This window comes from Oryza brachyantha, chromosome 2 (genome assembly GCF_000231095.2).
Source record: "Oryza brachyantha chromosome 2, ObraRS2, whole genome shotgun sequence".
NCBI lineage: Eukaryota > Viridiplantae > Streptophyta > Magnoliopsida > Poales > Poaceae > Oryza > Oryza brachyantha.
This window is the reverse complement of record NC_023164.2, coordinates 18,728,817-18,743,723: the sequence shown is the minus strand read 5'-3', so window position 1 is coordinate 18,743,723 and position 14,907 is coordinate 18,728,817. Positions and strand designations below refer to the sequence as shown.

The 14,907-nt window shown below is 39.8% G+C and overlaps 2 protein-coding genes across 6 annotated transcripts; one reads left to right on the top strand and one right to left on the bottom strand.

The window, feature by feature from the left end:
• Nucleotides 1-215: 215 nt before the first annotated feature.
• LOC102721239 lies at nt 216-7,564 on the top strand. 3 transcript variants are annotated; one of them, XM_006647492.3, is made up of 9 exons: nt 216-912; nt 2,767-3,348; nt 3,736-3,835; nt 4,750-4,821; nt 5,222-5,336; nt 6,078-6,166; nt 6,291-6,352; nt 6,438-6,534; nt 6,897-7,564. In XM_006647492.3, the coding sequence occupies exons 2-9, from the start codon at nt 3,050-3,052 to the stop codon at nt 6,930-6,932; spliced, it is 870 nt and encodes a 289-aa protein (XP_006647555.1). In that variant the 5' UTR covers nt 216-912; nt 2,767-3,049; the 3' UTR covers nt 6,933-7,564. The 3 variants fall into 3 exon arrangements, with proteins under 3 accessions (XP_006647555.1, XP_015689587.1, XP_006647556.1); XM_015834101.2 differs by lacking the exon at nt 216-912 and adding an exon at nt 1,071-1,203; XM_006647493.3 differs by lacking the exon at nt 216-912 and adding an exon at nt 1,461-1,479.
• A 2,559-nt stretch (nt 7,565-10,123) lies between these two features.
• Nucleotides 10,124-14,907, bottom strand: LOC102720952. 3 transcript variants are annotated; one of them, XM_006647491.3, is made up of 3 exons: nt 14,580-14,907; nt 11,434-11,734; nt 10,124-10,666 (listed from the first exon to the last, which is right to left on the bottom strand). In XM_006647491.3, exons 1-3 carry the CDS (start codon nt 14,855-14,857, stop codon nt 10,556-10,558), a joined length of 690 nt encoding a protein of 229 aa, XP_006647554.2. In that variant the 5' UTR covers nt 14,858-14,907; the 3' UTR covers nt 10,124-10,555. The 3 variants fall into 3 exon arrangements, with proteins under 3 accessions (XP_006647554.2, XP_015689024.1, XP_015689025.1); XM_015833538.2 differs by lacking the exon at nt 14,580-14,907 and adding an exon at nt 11,944-12,024; XM_015833539.2 differs by lacking the exon at nt 14,580-14,907 and adding an exon at nt 11,923-11,941.

Here is a 14,907-nt window from a genome sequence, read left to right as displayed (position 1 = left end):
CCTCCTCCTGATGGGTCCATGTCTCGCGAGCTCCTGATGAGTGATGCCCACCAAAAAAATGCGCACGCGAAAACAAAGCAGGAGTCACCAAATGCATGCGTACAATTGGAGCAAGTAGCAGTAGAAGTAGGCTAGTAGCAGTAAGGTGGCGAACGGAGCAGTAGTGACCAAGGAGGAGGAGGGGAAAGATTAAAACTTTAATTAAGGGGAGGAGGAGAAAGGGAAGGAGAGCACTTTGATTCTTTGGACACGAGAAAAGGTGGAACAGTGCTAGTAGCAGTAGTTAAATAGTGGCAATAATTGTTTGGTGGTAGCTTTTTGGGAATCCCGGCGCCACTGTTTCCATCTCCTAGCGCTGAATTCCAAGAGATCTCATCACATCTCTCTCTCTCTGTTCTGGCGATCACGGCAGTAGCAGGCGGCAGCAATTCCTCGTCGTCGTCTCGTCTCCCTTGGGTGGTGGTGGTGCAAGTTGCGGTGGAATCGGCACACGGCTTTGGCTTTTTGGGCAGATATAGGCAGCGCAGAGAGGGGGAGGGGGAGGTGAGGGAAGGGCAGAGGAGCTTCTTTCTTCCTCTTCCTGCTGCTTGGCTGTTGCGTTTGGGAAGGCGGGGCCGCCGCTTTTCTGGGACTGTCCCCTGCCTTCCCATTGGCCTGCGCAAAGGTGGACGGCACCATTTAAAGGAGGCGGGGATCGAGCCAAAGGAGGGAAGCTAGCGCCACCACCTCAGTGTTGCACTGCACGGCCGCGTCGCACTCCTACTCGCTGCCGCCGCCGCCGCTGCTTCAGAGGCACGCGAAGAATTTGCGCCGCCGCTCTGTTCTGCCTCTGCCTCTGCCTCTAGCGGGTGCTTCACGCCGCGGTTAGCGGCGAGGGGGAACGGACGGGCGGAAAGATCGCGCCTGGGACAGGTGCGCCTCTCTCTCTCGATCCTGGGGGCATAGACTCGGTTGGCCGCGCGCGCACGGATCTTGATTTGATTTGGTAGGATCGGATCGGCCCCGTGGTGGCCGGGGACCGGGGTGGTTTCTTGATTTGGCGGCCTAGGTTAGCTGCTCGCTCGCTCGGGGGTCGGGGAGGGGTTCTTGCGCGGCGGGGTCCGGTGCTCGTGCTCCGGGCGTCGAGCTCGATGTGAAAAGCGAGTGCTTGGATGGTGCTTCGCACGCATGCGCGCGCCCGCGCCCGGGGCCGCCGTCTTTCGTGTAATCATCGTTGCTTGATTCGATCTTTTGGCTTTCTGTTCAAGTCTTTGTCTATTGCTTTGCCTAGTGTGTGAGGACAGATTAACTAGCTAAGCCCTTTTGCCTCTCGATGTGCTTGGTTTCAGTCTCTCAGAAACGCGTCCGCGTTCTCGCTGCCCAGTGTCAAGTTCTTCGGCTTCTCTATCGATTCTTCGTAGTTCATATACTCTGCTCTTGCAGTACGGATTTTCCTGTACGGCTGCATGCTGTTGTAGCCGTAGAGAGTCCTTAGAGAAGGTTAGCTGTGAGTTTCTTGCAAATTGTTTCCTTAATTTGGTTCATGTTTGAATTGTGGGTACGAGCTTCGAGATATATATTGCCGCCTTCTGCTTGAGAACCTCCGGTGCTGTTCTCTCTGTTTCTCTTAAGATCAAACCAGCATCATTTCTAGGTTTTTATCCGCTTTCTTGTTGAGGTGTTTGTAGGATGATCTTTGAGTACAGCATGTTCTCTCTTGTTAAGTCAATTCATCAACTAATCATGTTTCCACGGGTAATCTATTGTGACTAGTGGAATTCGGATACTTGTCTTGAGGTCATGTCTTCTACTGCTAACAAGTAGACTGGCTGATTGATTCCATGTGGTTCGCTGGTGTTTCTAATGGTGTTAATGAGGGTTTCATTTATTTGCTGAAATAATGAAGAATAAAATTTTAACATATATTCTGGGTTTCTTTGTCAGTCTTAATATATATTCTTATAATGAATAGTCGAAGAAAGTGTGTTTTCCCTTACGGTAAATTATTCTCTAGCACGGAACTCCCATTTCAAATCGTTTTTGCTATTATATTCTGCAAAGATTTTTCTTCTCTTCAGTGAGGTGCTGCTTGACTAGTTGTTTTAGAACCATGCAGTATCATCCTATGATTGAAAAACGAATTTAGATTAACCAAAAGTAGGCCTTTACTGTGTAACCATTACTGGCTTGTCTATTTCCATTTCCTTTTTTCAACTTTTATATTTGTTTCCTCAATATAAATATGTTTAATTGGTGACATATGGATTTTTATTAACATTAGTACAAGGACCTTTCTTTAGTACAAGAACTTCTATTTCTTGGTTCTCGCCAGTATGAAAACTAACGGTTCCATCTGGTTGGACCTAAACTTGTACTCCCTTTATATTTTTATGTATGACACCGTTGATTTTTAGAATCACGTTTGATCATTCGTCTTATTCAAAATTTATATCCAAATATGCAAAATTATAATGCATAATTAAAGTTTCTATAATAATAAATCATATTATAACAAAATAATTAATAATTATATAATTTTTTAATAAGACGAATGGTCAAACGTGGACCTAAAAGTCAACGGCGTCATATAAAAAAATATTGAGGGAGTAATGTGATAAGGTTCTTCTTTTTGGGAATATCTGAAATATTTTCAGCTGGAGTCAGTTTAAATGTTTATTTAAGATTGGGTTTCAGTGATTATAATGCTAACGATGTTGTGGACTCCTTAATACTTTAGTTTTGTGTAGGAGCAATGATACTAATCACTCCTTTCATGTTTTTTTGCAGGAAGTGCAGCCTTCTAAAATCTGGTTGTTACTGTTAAAGAGATATATTTGCTAAAGTTTTAAAATCACCATCTTAATTTGGATGGCACCCTTGGTTACTTTGGTGAGTTTATGGAGTTCTAGATGCCGAACTCACCTGCGCTTCATCAAAATGGAAGTGTAACTCGTGCTAGAAAGTTCCCTCGTTGAAAAAGAAAGTTTCAAGGGGGGCAACAACGTCAAGCATTCTTCCTAAGCTTGATTATGCGTTTTTGAGGCTGAAGTGAGAGCAAAGAATTTCTGGCATGCAGATGTCAACAAATCCTAACCACTATACGGCATTTCCACATTCATTCTGCAACCAACATGTGGTCTCATTCCAGACAAGCACAATTACCAATGGCTCAGGAACCATACCAGTTTGCCCAGCCACTTCGGGAGGGATGAACGGCAATCTGACAATGCTGAACGCTACACCTTCAACTATTGTTTCAACTGCTTCACCAAATATGCTTGCTGATAACCAGAGCCTCAAGTATGCAGCACCGATGGCCGTGGATTGGTCATATCCTGAGTTACAACTGCTGAACGATGGCCTCCTTAAGTATGCTAACTGCCACTTTGTGTTTTTAAAAAAACTTTTATCTTACTTTAAAAAGAAATTACAAAATATTTATACTTCATACACTGTTCATGCTCAAGATAGTCATAAGCTAACTTCTTTGTCCCTTACTTCTATGGATTAAAAGGAATATTTCCAGTCCTGCCAGAACTATTAAATTTTAGAGTGAACTGATTTGTTGATAGACTAGTACTGTTTCTCTTACGAAGCTGTCATTTTCAGTTATATCCATTACTTATATTTGTCTAGTAAGCAAAGATCTAATGGTCTTATCACAAAGTTTTTGTTGTGCATCTTCTGTTGAAGTTTGTATCCATCACTTCATCCTAACCTTCAATCGTTGTGTGCATTGGTGACAAAATTTGTTAGATATGCAAATGAACCGGGAATCATGAAGTATATCAAGATAGCAGCTATGTTACCAGAGAAGACAGTAAGGGATGTAGCCATGAGATGCCAATGGATGGCGGTCAGTATCTGGTTCATTCGTTCTATATTGCTGTATATAAATAATGTTTTTCCTTCAGATCAACAAAATAATTGTGGATTCTTGTTTAAATGTGAAATCCAAAAATTCAAATTTTGTTTGAGATGTTAATCCAACAAGAGAGACTTTTTCATATATAAAGGATTCTATGGTCTGCCTCAGCTTATGGATGGGGACTAACAGTTGTTTATATATTGTGGCTTGTCAAGGTGATATCACTATAATTCCACTAAACCACTGCCGCGTATGCAAAAGTAGATCATGTGGTAGATGCACTTATTTGTCTGCATCTATATAAATACTATAATGGTCTATTATGTAACATAAAGTTAGTGTGGGATGAGTTGGTTCTCCCAAGTTTCTTTTGAGCTATTTGTCTCACAGTTGTGCCTTTGTATTTGTCTAGTGTGTACTAGAATAATATAAGTTGGGCCGGGAGCTGCAAAGTCTCTGCTTTTGACAGTGTTAGCAATACTTGTGCCCCTACTAATATATCTTAACAACTTTGCAGTCAAAAGTTTGCATTGTCTTGTTTCACAAAAAATTGTGCATCTTTTGGAAGTGTTACAACCTTTTGGTTTAAATATATTTGTTCAGTTTAGACAACTGAGCTCGTATCACTTAGGCTGGTAGATCAATTAGTAGTATGCAACCATGCCAAACTTGTCATATCTTGTTTTTTATAATGGAACAGTCAGGATATATACCATTACGCTTCTTTTTTTCTTCTCGAGATGATCTAGCAGACCATAGGATTGCACCTTGAGTAATTCTTTTATCTAATCTGACCTGGTCCTATCCAGGTATATGCCATTGTCAAATAAATGTCTGTGTGATAGCAAATGTGGTTCTCCCTTTTCATTTTTAATGGTACTAACGAATATATTTTCTTACAGAAAAAGGAAAGAGCTCCAAGACGAAAGAAGAGTGATGAACATTCTCTTGGAAAAAAGACAAAAGATCGAAAGGTGCTAATCATCTTCTTGTCTTTAAACACATTCATCTTATTAAGAAGTAATTTATATTTTGGCCTCTGAAAACATACCTTAAATTTGGAATTTTCTAACCATGTTTTGAGTATCCCTGTATTATTGGTTGTGAAAACAATGGAGAAAAGATGAAAATTTTGAGGATCTTAAGGCTTGTTTTCTCTATAGGTAGTCTTTTCAGACCAAACGGATTTCCCCTTATTTACAGAAATATTTGGTTAACTTGTCAGTATAGTTCCTCAAAATGGAAAGTTCTGGTTCACTCTAAAAAGGTTTTGAAGTTGATGATAAACATGCTACTGTTAATCTTTTGTACTTTATTGTGCACAGGATATATATCCATTATATGCCACTGGTGCTCATCAAATCTGTTTTTCAGGATAAAATGGTGGAGTCCTCATGGGCTACCAATCAACATGTTCGGACAACAGATGTTATAAGTTCTTCCGATGTGGCATGTAATAATGTTCATGATAATCAATTTCAGTCTGGAGGTTGGTGGGTCACTTATGAAGTTGCTGCGTAATTTACTGTTTCCCTTTGCTTTTGTCATTTTTTATGGTCCATGTAATTAACAGCCAAAAATTAGTCACTACTTTTATGTGCTTGGGGCTCATTTTTCTAAATGTCACCATGAATGATGAAGAATTTCCATATATTTCCAAACGGTATGTCACTAAAGAAAGGATTGAAAATTCCATGTGAAGTTTTTCAGCATGTAAATTCATTGTTTTATGAGATAGGGGTGCTTCCTTCTTCTAAGTCACATTTGATGCAGCTTATAGATTCAACATTAGCATTATGAAAAAATGAATTTTTCGAAAACTTTTTTTGTGACAATGTTTATATGTGCAAATAGATTAGAATATTTCTATTTGTCAATGCAAAACATATGTACAGATCATGTTGACCAAAAAGTCTAGTACTATCTGTTTCTAAATAAATATCAGTTTTAACTAGCACTATTTTAACTTTGACCACTAAATACTCTTTAAATGAATAGACTGTGATGAATCAGAACTTCATGTTTATATTTATGACGGTATATATATTTATAATGTGGTATCTTTTTTAGTATTGGTAAACTTTTTGCCAAAATGAAAATCAGTGGTCAAAGTTTGAAAATGTGTCCGACATCAGTTATTTGAAAATGAAGGGGATAAAAGATTGTTTTGTGCTGTTTAATTAATTCTGTTTACCCATTTTTGTGACACATGTTGTATTCCATTATGCAGCCTCTGAAATCGATCGTGCGATGCTTAATGTATTGGAAGAAAACGCTCAGCTTCTCAAAAAAATAGGAGAAAATATTATGACATCACAGGTTGCTATTTTGCTTCAATGATTCAAGTATTAAGTTTATATTGTTTGGTCGTTGGTTTCTAGTGTGGGGGAACCATTTAGTAGTACATGTGTAACCTGTGTTTCAACTTTATGATCCCTTTCAGGCTCATAACAATATCGATCTATTCCATCACGCAAGAAGGAACATCATTGATCTTCTACAAAGGTACATTTTACTATTACCGGCATACTTTGTTGTTTTCTTTTTTTCCCCGTGCTATATCTAATGTGATGATAACCTCGATAAACAGCATGAGCCAAATGCCTGGGATAATGAGCGAAATGCCCCCATTGCCAGTTTCAATGGATGACAGGCTAGCTAATTACATACTCCCTGCGGTCAATTTGGTAAATTTCCTTCTGCTTCAAGATCTTCCCATCTACTGTTCCCGAAGTTGCACAGATCCATTTTGTTTGTGACCAATCTTTAATTCCAAACAACTTAAGTACAAGTATTTCAACGTCTGGTAGTTGAAACTATATTAAAGATTTAGTTATCTATATTTATTACTGTGTTAGTTTATGCTAAGGAAAAACTAGAATGCACTCGTTGGCCTTTCTGTTACAATTTTTAAGTGGTTTCACAGTAATTGGCAGTTTGGCACCATGCACAGAAAAAAAAATGATCTCCATGTTTTTCTTCTCTATTACCGATTGGGTTCCTTGCTGAAATGCTCGCTCTTGATGCACTTGTTATTTACTTTATGAAGGCACAAGTTTTTGGCAGCAGCCATTTCAGGAGTTAGGAGGATGGTAAGCCATAGTCAAACAAGTTAGCTGCTAAATTTCAGCAGTAGTTTGATGATGATGTTTGGAGAGCCATTAGCTTCGATGTGTGCATGGAAATTGGAGAAGCAGAGACGAAACATTGATCTTGCTTTTCCTGTGCCTGAAAGCTTAAGGAAAGAAAATGCAACTCGAATGGCCTTCAAATAAAGCAGTCGAGCGTGCCTTCTATCGAAGTCCGCAAGCTATATATATATATTATAGTAGTGATCAAAATAGGGAGAGTTTTTCGGCAACTGCAGTTTTACTCATCTTGTTGCACATATTGATTCTTTTTGGTTTCCCCTGATGTCTTGCTCCAGACCAAGTGGCCATCTTAACAAGAGGTGTAGCATAGAAATTTGATATGAATAATTAGCTGGAAAAGCCTTTTTGTTAGTAATACAAGGTAATCTGTCTGTGTGTAGTGCAAGTGCTTACTCTGGGATCTCTCTCCACTCTATGTGCCAAGTATGAGTTCTTTTACTATCTTTCAAATGAAAAGAAACATTGAGGTATCACATTTTGTTGTGTAAAATCATGGTAATATGTATTTTTATGATCATTGAAAACTACTCGGAGGTATTATATTTTAAGTGTAAAATTTTTGTATGGCAGGTTACCTAATACTTTACACTAGAAAATATGTTACCTCGGATTACTTTATCATGCATTGTAAAATTTCTTGCCAAGTATATCGAAATTACAAGTTTCTAGCAGAACTCTTGTCATGTGTTATGAGTAGGAACTGTTAGTTTCTAGAGTAAATTTCATTTTTTTAAATGAACAACACCAAATAGTGTGATGTTTTATATCAGCAAAAATTTACCATCCCTGATAAAGTACCGGGAGGAATCATATTTTCTAATGTAAAATTCGGTATCTAGAGGTAGTTTTTCGATGGGGAAATTTTTACAATCTTGAGAAAGTAACTCAAGGCACTAAGTTTTTAGTGTAGATTTTCTGTATCTCAAGGTATCTAGTAACTAGAATACTAAGTTTCTGTATCTCAAGGTATCTAGTAACTAGAATACTAAGTTTTTACATAAGAAAGTAAATCATACCTCAAAGTAATATTTCAAAGATGATAAAAATGTTTTTATACTAATGTAGTAGGGAAAAATAAGGTTGCAAATGCCCTTTAGGGCTTTTATCACGAAAAGAAAAGCAAAATTACAACCACATGACATTAAAGCTAACACACACCAAAGAATTAGCACCTCACCAACCAACGTATGTGAGGCATGCATCGTAGAACTACCCACCAATGCCTTCAAATAACTGGAGCATTGCCCTTTCGGACATCAATAGCAAGAATGGTTGCGGAGGGAGAAAGATAGAGACAAGAATATCCACTCTCCCGTATATAGATTTGCCACCATCCAAGTGTGCTAGCCTAGCTATTTGAAGGCGGAAGATGTAGAAATAGGATATCCTAGGTGATGCCTACAGGGAGATTTGACGTCATAATGCCTGTCTAATGAAATTGAATGTGTTTTTTCACTCAGAGTGTTCCATCATGGAGAGCAAGACGTCTTGGCAACACCCTCAAGAGGGACCACAATACTTGAAAGTGTCATAGTTGCTACCCAGAAGCCTCTGAACAAGGCTTTTGCCTATTGCATGTCAATCCATGTAGTCATAGCCCCATTGTCTCACCAGCATCCATAAACGCTGGTGCATATATACTATTACACCAACACCCCTTAGTTGGTTAGCCTTCAGCCGTCTTTGCACACATACATGCAGTTTTCTCCCTAAGCTATTAACATCACTTGCATGCTATCATCGCCATCGCAAGCCAAACAACTACAAGGGTCGAGACCTAACCTCTCTGTTATAGGCCTATCGAGTTATTGTCCCTCATCAACCAGCAATAGCCATGCCATTGTCGTCGCCATGGGACGAATCTCCACAGGACAAGCACTACAAAAATGTGATAACCAACATTGATCCACCAACGTTGACACTGTAGGGCAGTGTGGGTCTGAGCCTTTGTGGTCTACATTAGCCTAGGAGTTGAGCATAGCAGCCCTTCCTTGGTGTTAATCTGGCCCATGCCATCACCCTGGTCCTCTACCAAACCAACCCAACAACCCCCTCCTCCTCCACCATGTGCCAACGGAGTAGTGGCGAGCACCAAACCTAGGTCCAACCACCCATCACCACAACCATCTTAGAGGTCGAAGGAGGCTACAATGTCACCAACTGCGTTGCCGCCAGGGTCACACCCTGCCACCTCTCCTCTCAATTGTTGCCTCACCTCCATACTAAGTAAAGTGTTGCGTCACCTCTTTAGCTGCACCCAGTTAACTCACTTACATGCCAGGACATGCTATCTCACCTCCTCATAGCTCGTCAGCAAGCATTGCCACTCCGGATTTGGCCATGTTTGCTAGAATCGCAATATCGCCAATGCTTAGTCACCTTCCTCATCATCTTGGTTGTCTCACTACCCTGGCTTCGTCTGTTGCCCCATCACCTTCTTTCGTGCATTGTCAGATACACCGCAAGGGTTCCACCGCCTTACCAGCAATTTGCTTCGAAGGCAGCAAGCTATAGACGAGAGAGTTGAGTGTGCAGTGATAGCTAGAATTTGCCACATGAGTTGCGCGTATATTCAGGGAGAATACTCTAGGGCTTGGGGATTCTATCTCACCAAATTGAGATATCATAATAAATTCTTAGTAAATCGTATTAGGGTTCAAGTTGCATATCACAAAAGTGGTTTTGGTGTGTCTATGTAATTCCAAGTATTGGGGTCCCGTAGTTCCACGAAAGCGCCATCCTTTTTTTTATGCGTATTATATTCAAAAAGAGGCTAACCTGTGGATCCGTTTTAAGATAGATTTATTAACTAGAGTGTTATATGGAATAATTTGATGAACTAATTTAACAAATAGCTTTGAACATATACTACCTCCGTCCCTAAATGTTTAACGACATTGACTATTTGACACGTGTTTGACCGTTTGCTTTATTCAACTTTTTTATAAAATGTGTAAAACTATATATACATAAAAATATATTTAACAATAAATAAAATCATATAAAAATAATTAATAATTATGTGAATTTTTTGAATAAGACGAATAATCAAACATGTATAAAAAAGTGAACAGCGTCAAACAATTAGGACGAAAGGGGTACATTCTAAAGAATGCAGTAGAAAATGTATTTATAGAGATGTGGGGCAAATAATCGTGCCGTTCCGTGTCAGATGCTCAGATCATATGAGTAACTCGTCTAAGACGTGAACTCCATAAAACTATACACCCTACGCTTTGTTATCAAGCAAGCAGAGGCAGACAAATTCAAGAGCCAAAAAAAAAAAACAGATGTGTTGAATTTTTTGCTGGAGAGGGGATGAGTATCTTCTTACTTTGCTCCAAACTGGATACGCTCTCATCATGCATGTACACAGGTGATCGAGCTCATCTCACATACACGCTTACACGAGTCATAGACTCGCTCATCGTTCGACAAGAATTAAGTTTTTTAGGTAGTTTTCATGCCTTTGCAAGTGCCTCTGCCTCTCCCTCCTCTTCCAGAGCATCAGATTTGCAGTGCAGCGCTGGGGTCATGGGCCCACCATGCAGGGTAGCTACTGCGGCGGCGCGAGGAAGGCGACGACCTCACGGAGAGCCTGAGCGGCGTCGCCGTAGCACAGCTTCGTGAAGGAGACGCTTCCTCCGCTCGTCAGCGCATCGGTCAGCTGCCATTTGTCCAACGAGAGCAGTTTATCTCAAATCAACATCAGACGCAAACACAGACTTTGTCTTAAACTGGTAGATTAACTGGCCCCTTTTTTCTGTTGTCACTGTCCAATTAGTTCTTTGTGCATAACAAGGACCAAACTAACTCTTGGGTTTTCCTCTTTGACCATGGCTAATTGATCGGTTACTTCAAAGAGGACCGAAATGCAATTGGGGATTTGACATTGTTTAAGCGTGTAATACTAGTAGTCAAGAAAGACAACAACTTGCTAAGTGGTCAGATGCAAATCATTTATCTGTACCCATGGACTTGCTAATCTAACAGGACACTTTTGACCTGCTGATGTGAGCATGAGAATTTTCTCAATTTATCTTAACATTGGAATTACGTGGCTCACAAATGATGATACAGCAAACAGCACGCATGAAATAGAGTTAGATTCCCATGGATATTGTTTGCCCAATTCAGAAACAGCATTCACATTGATGGATTGCTGAATTTACTACTCTACTTGACATGTAAACAATACAGAGATGATTCTAAATAATGAATGCACTAATTGATATAAGAGATATTTACTGAGAAAGTGGGTCCAAAGGATTGGATTTTTAAGGGCCCGTGTCAGGATGTCTCAATTAAGAATTTTGCTATGGTCAGCTTCAGTTAAGGTAAATTGATCATCTTTGGTTGCAAATTAAGCAATACTATGTACTTGCAAGAAAAGGGTATCCATAATAGGGGCAAGAGAAGACATCAATCAATCACCTCTTCCAAGAAGTAGAAGAGCTTATTGGTGAGCAGGGTCAGCGCCTCCCTGCGTTCATCGCTCTCGCCGGAGGAGATCACGCGGCTCAGATCAATGTAAAGGAAGGTGGTCTTCAGCCGGAGATCCCCCCAGAACAAGTCCCTGTCGTCGTCGTCCATACCAATCACCAGATCCTCCTTCATCGCCAGCAGCTCGACGGCGCAGTTCTTGATCCGGCAGACGCACCCCATCACCTCCACCCCTCGGTCCATTGCAGCTGCAGCCGCTGCAAGTGTTCGGTGTCCCTCCTCCCTGCGAGCCCTGCAGCAATTTGCAGATGACAAAAGATCAGAGCCAGTGATGTGGATGTGTTTATGGAAAGGCAAAAAAAAAAAAAAGAAACTGATTCTTGGAGCATGTCTAGAAGCAACAGATGTCAGCATGAGCATCAGAGAAAAGAGGCTATGTTAATGAAGAAAAGGGGCAAAGTGGTCAGTGAAGAAGATTACAAGATTGGTTAAGGATTAGACCTTTTCTGAATGTTGTTGAGGCTCATTAAAAAAGACAGGGAAAAGGAAGAAACGGAAGCTGAATTTGGCCCTTTGTTTAGATATCCAGAAGGATGGCACGAGTAAAAGCTACCAGGAATTAATCACGAGGGAAAAAAACAGGCGAGGAAGGGGAACATCTTGGTGGCCCCAAAATAAAAGCAATCTTATGGTACTTAAGTAAGTACCGGGAGGTATTAAAATTTTAATGTAAAATTTAGTATCTCCTAGTATCTAAGATAGTACCTACGATACGAAGAGGTACTAAAATTTACACAAAAGAAAAGTGATACCTCCGGTATCTTTCTTAAGAATTGTAAAATTGCTTCCAAAATAATACTATAGAATGAACAAATGCTGGCATCTGTTACTTGTAAAAAAATGCTACAGCGATTAATGCTGATTTGTGAGCAGGAAATAATACTATTCTCCGGGATAAAAATATCTCTACTACTAAAAGGCAAAGTGGGCCACTTTCCCCCCCTTCTCCAGCCGTTCTTAGTGCGTCCATTTGATTCTTCACACCTCATGGGTAACCACCCCATGATCCAATATTTTCTTTTAATTTACTCTCTTATTCCATCCAATTTTATTGCGTAGCCTGTTATAAACTACGGATGTGTTACTAGTAGTAGCTAGAAATCACTGTGCACTAGACAACGTTGAGTGACTAACATGTTCTAATTGTGTAGTTTTTTCTAAATAATATTAGTATAAGATATTTTACCATCTTTTTAGGAGAAATTAAGGGTAAGAAGAAAAACTAGGATACCACTATTAAATGATAGGTGGTTTGAGGCTAAGATAGTAGTTGGGATGTAAGATGGGAATAAATTTGAATTGAATTGATTGGACAACTAGTATAACAAAATATCTTATATTTGGGGATAAATTAGAAGGGACAAGATACCCATATTATGGGACAGAAGGAGTATTGTTTATGTTCTTTCAACCATATTTTTTTTAAAAAATCTTCTCAAGCTTAGTTTTGTTTGAACACGACAAAGCAAAACAATGTTGTCACACATATTGAAAACCATGGTACGATACATGGGAAACATTTGGCAAATCTTCACTCAACGCCAAGAACAATGGCACTATGTAATCTGTACGGTAACACTTGCATGCCACATCATTGTCGGTAACAATAGTCAAAATGTATTTTAAAATAATTTTTGGAGAATTTAGTATTAAAAAATTTAAACAAAAAGGTTCATTTTTAGGGAAAAAATAAATCATTGACAGAAGCATAATGGTCAGTGGAAACACAGGTTTTGTGAACTCATGAGAAGGACCGTTTCTTTACTTAATGTGGTCACAGACTCACAGCCGCTAGTTTCTATCACCAACTGAAGAGTGAGGATAGATTGAAAAGAACAAATCCATATCCGTTGAACTGTAGAGTATATGTAATAAATATGATAAACCAGTGGATCAAATTCTACTTTTGTTTTCCCTTGCACGTACATAAATGGCCTATAAACAAACATTTGAGTGGAAAAAGAAACAAGGGGTGGGGGGAACCATATTTGAAATGGGACTGTAAAATCATTTATAATAGCATTAGCCATCAACATATTCCCATAACGTAAAGGGGTTCAAAATAGAAAACAAGGTGTATTCAGCAATGTCAATAAAGGGCAGGTCCTGGGAATAATCAAAGAAGTAACCCAGAAGAGATACAGATGTAATCAAAGAATATAAAATGTAAATATGTTGAGCGCTTTCCATGTGATAAGATTGATCAAATATTGAATTCAGTCCATCACATTTGTCTGGAACATCCTACATTAGTTCTTAATGCAACTGAATCCTTACCCACAACAAATATTTCTTAAAGAAAACGTATGATTCCCACAGACAACAGCAGCAAACCAGTGTCATCACCTTAGAAAGATCAATTTTACAATCCTTTCTTAATTACTAGGAGATATTGTATTTCTAGCGTGCATTCAGTTACTTTCTACTTCAATGTACCAAATTTTAAGTGTAAATTTAGGTATCTAGATATATTTTATTAAGGATGGTAAAATTATCCCCTAGAAAACAAGAGTATTAATGACGCAATAAACAAACTGAAGAAGATTGAAATGTTTAAGAGGAACATACCTTCATTACGAATTAAGCTTAGACACGATCTACTCAGACAAGATCGCTGAGACTCGGGTGCTTCCAACTTTCCAAGTCAAGGCAAGAGAAAACTAACTACCACTATATTACAAGCAAAGCAGCCATAGATTCCCTACAACATATTGTTAATTTCACTCCATTACCAGAAATCAAATAACATTCTGCTAGAACGTGTTGCCATGAACCATAACCCAAATAACAAACCTTCTCAAAAAGCGAGGGGAAACGAAGCTGTTGTTCTTGAGAAAAAAAAAATCCTCGAATGGGTTTTCCTTTTTCCCCTCTGTTTTCTTGAAACACACTAGCGATATAATCAGGTTAAATGGGGAAAGAAAACGGCCATTCCAGTGAAGTTTACGCAGCCACGTACACTATGATCTATGATCACTAATGAATTGATTAGGGCAGTCATGAACTCGTAATCACTATCGATTAGAGACTAAACAAGAAAGAAACACGGGGGGCTACGGGAAGCCTTTTTTTTTTACCTTCTCCGTCGTTCGTCCGGCGCCCGGCGGCGTCGGTAGCAAGCCAGCAGCAGAAGAGGAGGGGGAGTTCGTCTTGCGCTCGCTTCGCCCACCCAACCGAACCAAACCCAAGCCGCGAGTAACTTTCCTCTGGCCCCCGCGAGTAATTTCTGGTAATCTGATCCGCCCGTGGCGAGACGACTACGGTTGGGGCGCGTGTTTTGTGCAAACCTACTCCCTCCTTGAATTTGATCTCCTACGCGGACACGGCGAAAAGCCGCGACGGTTCTTCTTCTCATCTGAGAGAGAGAGAGAGCGGTTGCTGGCTTGCTGCGGCTGCCGGTGCGTG

Coding starts and splice junctions, on each gene's coding strand:
- LOC102721239 (XM_006647492.3), top strand. CDS start 3,050: ATGCAGATGTCAACAAATCCTAACCACTATACGGCATTTCCACATTCA. Junction 3,836..4,749: donor TGAGATGCCAATGGATGGCG/GTCAGTATCTGG, acceptor ATTTTCTTACAG/AAAAAGGAAAGAGCTCCAAG. Junction 5,337..6,077: donor TAATCAATTTCAGTCTGGAG/GTTGGTGGGTCA, acceptor TCCATTATGCAG/CCTCTGAAATCGATCGTGCG.
- LOC102720952 (XM_006647491.3), bottom strand. CDS start 14,857: ATGAGAAGAAGAACCGTCGCGGCTTTTCGCCGTGTCCGCGTAGGAGAT. Junction 11,735..14,579: donor CCGGACGAACGACGGAGAAG/GTAAAAAAAAAA, acceptor AAATTGCTGCAG/GGCTCGCAGGGAGGAGGGAC. Junction 10,667..11,433: donor TCTTCTACTTCTTGGAAGAG/GTGATTGATTGA, acceptor GACAAATGGCAG/CTGACCGATGCGCTGACGAG.